Source organism: Triticum aestivum, chromosome 7A, assembly GCF_018294505.1.
Source record: "Triticum aestivum cultivar Chinese Spring chromosome 7A, IWGSC CS RefSeq v2.1, whole genome shotgun sequence".
NCBI classification, from domain to species: Eukaryota; Viridiplantae; Streptophyta; class Magnoliopsida; order Poales; family Poaceae; genus Triticum; species Triticum aestivum.
The window spans coordinates 121,762,470-121,768,190 of record NC_057812.1 but is presented as its reverse complement, the minus strand read 5'-3'; the positions used below and the strand labels follow the sequence as shown (position 1 = coordinate 121,768,190).

Sequence of the window (5,721 nt, the reverse complement as noted above, 5' to 3'; positions counted from 1 at the left end):
TCTCCACTGCAGTACCGGTATATAAAACAGTGTTTTGGAACCAAAGTCAATTTTCTGTGTGCCTCTGGGATCTGGTGGGGGATTGCTGAAATTTAGTCTATTTTGGGAAGCCCAATAACTATTTTAGAAATTCCTAATAAATCCTAGAGGCCCACTTAGCCAATTTGTGCAAGGCAAGGGATACTACTAAAGTTTAGTCCCACATTGCTAGTTTAGTGGGAGTTGGACCTCCTTATAAGGGAGGTTCTTTCCCCACTGTACGAGCATGAGAACAAGAGGGATATCCATGCGCGATCCTCCTCCGTCGCCCGCCTCGCCACGCCGCGCCTCGCCTCGTCACGACGCGTCGCGGGTTGCGGGAATGAGCCGAGCCGATATCTAAATTTTTGCCACGCACGACGGGTATACGAAAGGTCGCGTGAGAGTTGAAACGTTTTCTGTAGTGGACACTGAATTCGATCGGCGCGCCTCTTCGGCCGCTGCCTGTTCGCTTCGTCTCCCTTCGTTGCTTCACCTCCTACCGCAGCCTCTTCGCGTCCTTCTCCTGTGCCTATATAAGAGAGGTCGCTCCTCTCCAGAGAGACACAACAGAAGCCCCTCTTCCTTTCGCCACAAAGTTCTGACCACTGTGCTGCTGCTATGTTCTTCCCCATCCCGTCTTGCGGCGTGCATCGCAGGTCGGGACAATAGGCCTCCGAAACCGCACCTTTTGAGTCCTGTATGGGAGAAGGGTGATAAGGTTTTTGGGGAGCGCTCAGCGCGACTACTGGCTGCTTCATCACGGACGATCCGGTCACCGACGATGACTTCTTCCCCGACGTCCACGACCTCCTCGACGACATGACAGACGAGGACACCGACCCCAAGTCCAGCGCTTCTGCTGCTGCTGTCCCGTACGTGTTCTTGTCTTTCCTGTTAAAGGTTCTACCGCAGTTCCTTGTTCTAGTCCTTATCCTACACATGATAGGTTCTACTTTGTATATGCTACTTGCTATACTGTCTGCTTTAGATATGATAGACTACGGTTCATATATGTAGAAGCTATTTATCTTCTCTCTGTTAGAATGCATGACTTGTTTTATCTCTACTATATTAGTCATGCTTTATCTAGTATTTTTGTTAATAAAATCATTTGGTAAATTGCTCATATTTCCAACAATAGGAGTCCACCTAGCGCTCCTTCGCCGTCGGCCGCAGGAGCATAGACCCGTGATCCTGCCTTGGTCGAGTCCGGGCGCAGCGCGCGATGCCAGGAGGGCGGAGACGGCCGGACGCATGCTGGGTGTGGCGCGCGTCGATGGGAGGCAGCTGGAAGAGCGCGGCGGTGGGCGCGTTTCCGGTAGGAAGGATGGGACGGTGGCCGCTTGGAGCGGGCGGATAGGCGAGGGGCCGGGAGAGGAATGGGGCAGCCGCGTCGCAGTCGCAGGTACGTAGTAGGTGCGGGGCGGGAGTGAGAGGTGAGTGAATGGATAAGATATGCGATGTGCCGCGTGCACGATCCACGATTCTTCCGACCAGGTCACACCTGGCATTGCAGGCCGCACGATACGCACACATCGAGCGGTCACCGCTCGGCCGCTCGGTTCGCTCCGATTGTGCGGGCGCACTTTTTAGATTTTAGGAACTTTTTATCTTAAGACGAATGTTGTCACAGCAGCCCATTTTGCACTGTTATTTAAAAAAACTTTATAAATACATGAATATTGTAACCATGTGCTATAAATAAAATAAATTTCAAAATAACAACGAACACTTTTATATACTAGATAAATATCTTAATTATATAGATAATTTTTAAATAATACTTGAATATTTTATAACATAATATTATTCTATATAATTACTACTTATCACATAAGAATATAATTTACATATATTTTATAAATTCCTACAACAAGTAACACGGCTGGGTGGTGCGGTGGCCACTCACACCTGATGCCCAGATATTGCTGCTTCGAATCCCAGCCAGCTATTTTTACACTATATGTGTAAAATAAAATTACACTATATGGATATATGCTTTTTAAAGCATGAACACTTCTATATACTGCATGAATAGTTTGTTAAAACTGTGAATATTTAAAATTTATATAAAAATTTATGAAAAAATATAGAAAACTCAAAACTTTCTTAAAGCATGAACACTTTCATATACTTACATGATTTTTTTAAACTGTGAACATTTTTAAACTTATATAAGCATTTACTAAAGTATACTCCCTCCGTTTCAAAATATAGTGCGTCCTTGATTCCCGTGCTTCAACTTTGACAATAAATTTAATCAACGAGACCAACTGGGGCGGAGCAAAAATTATACCAGTGAATTCGTATTTGAAAGAAGTTTTCAATTATATATATTTTGCTCCCGCCGCAGTCGGTCTCGTTGGTTAAATTTATGGTCAAAGTTGAACCTCGGGAAGCACGTACGCACTATATTTTGAAACGGGGGAGTATAAAAAATAAACACTTTCTTAAAGCATGAATACTTTTGTATATTACCTTAAGATTTCTTTAAAACTGTGATAAAAATTAAACTTATATAAGCATTTGTTGAATATATGTTTTTATTCAATATGCAAATTATTACATAAACATTTTTTTATTTATAATTTCATTATTTGGGTAATGTTAAATTAATACATCACTATTTTATAATTTAATTTAATTTGTTAATATGTATATTATTTATAACGTGTGATTATAATTTACATATATCCTATAAATTCGTAAAAGAACAGTGTAAAATGGGTTGTAGGGACTGTAGCCCGCATAATATTCAAAGAATATATAGGGGCAGCATCCAGTTGTTACATGAATTTGTCCTCGCTCAGGCGGTTAGGCGCACGCAGCTGTGAGCTACAGGACAGCGGTTTGAATCCTTGCAGGTGCCATTTTTTCAATTATTTTTGAGACGCTGACAAATGGACCCTTGCGGCTATGGCAAGAGCTTTTTCATGAGGACATATTTCTGAGGCTATTTTTGTGCAAAATAGCAGGTCACACGTCCTCTTTGTCTTGCTGACAGCGGGCCCCGTGTCACATTGGTGCGCCTAATCAATACCCTTTTCGTATAGAAGCGTAATTTGCACTGTATATGCGCCAAAGCCAAGTTGTGACACCAGTTCAATATATATTACAAGTTTTAGTATTAAACTGACTTTTCGCGCCAAGTTGTGACACGAGTGGTGTAATTGACTCTTCCTTTTGCTTTGTGTATCGATGTGTATATGTGTGTTCTATTTTCCCTGGAGGAAACTGTGAAATATCTGATTGCTCATTTCTGGAGCTACATTTACATGTACAAGAGTTGGCTACTGAAATATACATACAAGGGGCTAGGTAAAGGGCACCAATGGCATACATGGATTTACAACATCTGACTCCGGCCAGCCTCGCCGCCATGCCACCGCCTCACGAGATGCCGGCACTCGTCACCCGCTGCATGGACTCGTCTCTCCCGACCGCGGCGTGCGCGGGTGCCTCCTGCCTCACCGTCGCCAGCGCCGCGGCCACGGTCTCCTCCACCCTCGACGCGGCCTGCTTCATGTCCGGCCGCCTCTCCAGGTCCGCCTCCACGCACTCCATCGCGATCTGCAGCAGCCGCTTCATGTCCGGCAGCGCGTACCTGCACGCCGTCACGATGCCCTGGTCGAACAGGTCCTGCTCGTGGCCGTCGGCCTGCGCCGTGGTCGCCCACATGACGAGGTCCGTGCCGCCATTCGCGTTGTATTGCGAGGGGAACTTGCCGGTGAGGATCTCGAGGAGGACGATGCCGAGGCAGTACACGTCGGCCTTGGCGGAAGCCGGGTTCCCGGCGACGCACTCGGGGGCCCGGCGCGAGAACATGGACGCCGGCGACTCCGTGTAGTTGACGAGGCTGGAGTAGCCGAAGTCGACGAGCAGCGGCTCGAAGTCCGGCGCGAGGAGCACGTTGGACGACTTGAGGTTGCCGTGCGGCACGTCGTGCCCGGCGGCGGCGAGCTCCGCGTGGAGGAACGCCGCGCCGCGCGCCACGCCGGCCGTCACCTTGAGCCGCGTCGGCCAGTCCAGCGCCGCGTAGTCCACGCTGCGGTCCCCGTGGAGCACGTAGAGGAGGTTGCCCTTGGGGATGTATTCGTACACCAGCAGCTTCTCGTCCTTGCGGTAGTGGTACGCCAGCGGCGGCAGCAGGTTGGCGTGGCGGATGCCGCCCAGGCGCTTCATCTCGGCCTCGAACGCGACCCTGGTGGCGCGGTTCATGTCGCGCGCGCGCTTCACCACCACCGCCACGCCGTTGGCCATCACCGCCTTGTACGCCGACCCGAGCCCGCCGCTGCCGATCATCTGCGCCGCCGCCTTCATCAGGTCCGTCAGACCGAACACGCCCTTGCAGTCGTTCACGATGACCAGGTCCCCGGCGACGCCCCCGGTGCTCAAGTCGTCCACCTTCGCCGCGGACGACGCCCGACGGTGCCCCCCGCCGGTGCCGCCCGCCGACGACCCTCCCGTCCTCCTCCCGAGCCACGACATGCTCCGCTTCTGCGCTGTCGATGATCCCTGCTTCACCATGTACACCGGCGGCGCCTCCTCCGTGTCGCCCTTGTGGGCGTGGTCGTAGCCGTGGACGGGGGTCGGCTGGCCGCCGCTCGCGGAGAAGACGACGACGACCACGATTGCCAAGGCGAGCAGCATGGCCAGCACCACGCCGAGCCAGCTGGTCGACTCGGGCGTGATCTCCGGGCGCTTGCACGGCTTCCCGGGGGTCGGCACGTAGCAGAGGTACTGGTTCCTGCGGAACCCGCTGACGTCGAACCGCCGGAACGCCTCCGGGACGACGCCGTCGAGGTCGTTGTCGGACACGTCGAACGACTTGAGCGCCATGGGCGGCGCGGGAGGGAGCTCCCCGGAGAACTTGTTGCGCTCGAGGTGGAGCTCGATGAGCTGCTCGGCCTCGGCGAGGGACGCCGGGATGGGGCCCGAGAGCTCGTTGCCGTCGAGCCAGAGCTTCTTGAGGTGGTTAAGGTTCGGGAAGAACTCGTCGGGGATGTCGCCGTGGAACTTGTTGTCGGAGAGGAACATGGACTTGAGCGCGGTGAGGCGGTGGAAGCTGGGGAGCGGGCCGGTGAAGTTGTTGCCGGCGAAGGAGACGGAGCGGAGGTCGGGGAAGCTGGAGAGCGCGTCGACGTCGATGGTGCCGCCGAGCTGGAGCCCGCTGAGGCGGAGCCCGGCGACCTTGCCGCGGGCGCATACCACGCCGTGCCACTCGTGCGACCCCGGGGCGCACGGGGACTGGCCGCCGTTGTCTGTGAGGAGCCACGACGAGACCGAGGAGGAGTTGGAGAATGACTTCTTCAGGTGGATCAGCGCCTCCGTCTCGCTCATGCCCTCGGCGGCGCCCCCCAACGGGAGGACCGCCGCGGCGATGCCGGCGACGAGGAGGAGGAGGAGGTGGTGGTGGTGCGCGGAGGGGCCCATGGTGGCTGGGAGGCCGGCCGCCGGCGTGTGAGACGCGCGCGCCTAAGGCTGGGGAGGATGGTTCCCGGGTTGTTTTGGTTTCTTGGGGCTCTGCTTCCACGCCCGGAATAGCAGAGCGGGCGGCCGAGGATGGCGCCAAGGCCACATGCGCGCGCGTGTGGCAGGGATCTCACCAGTTCAAATTATCGGGAATGGCTAGATGTAAGTTACCTGAGTTTCAAATTTGGGTCGGTTGATCGTTTTGAGCCGTTGGATGCAGATCGAACG

The 5,721-nt window shown here is 53.3% G+C and overlaps 1 protein-coding gene across 1 annotated transcript; it reads right to left on the bottom strand.

Moving 5' to 3' along the window:
• Positions 1 to 3,102: 3,102 nt before the first annotated feature.
• Positions 3,103 to 5,512, bottom strand: LOC123151385 (pollen receptor-like kinase 3). Its single transcript, XM_044571110.1, has one exon. The coding sequence runs from the start codon at positions 5,452 to 5,454 to the stop codon at positions 3,412 to 3,414; it is 2,043 nt and encodes a 680-aa protein (XP_044427045.1). The 5' UTR covers positions 5,455 to 5,512; the 3' UTR covers positions 3,103 to 3,411.
• Between the last annotated feature and the right edge of the window lie 209 nt (positions 5,513 to 5,721).

Coding starts and splice junctions, on each gene's coding strand:
- LOC123151385 (XM_044571110.1), bottom strand. CDS start 5,454: ATGGGCCCCTCCGCGCACCACCACCACCTCCTCCTCCTCCTCGTCGCC.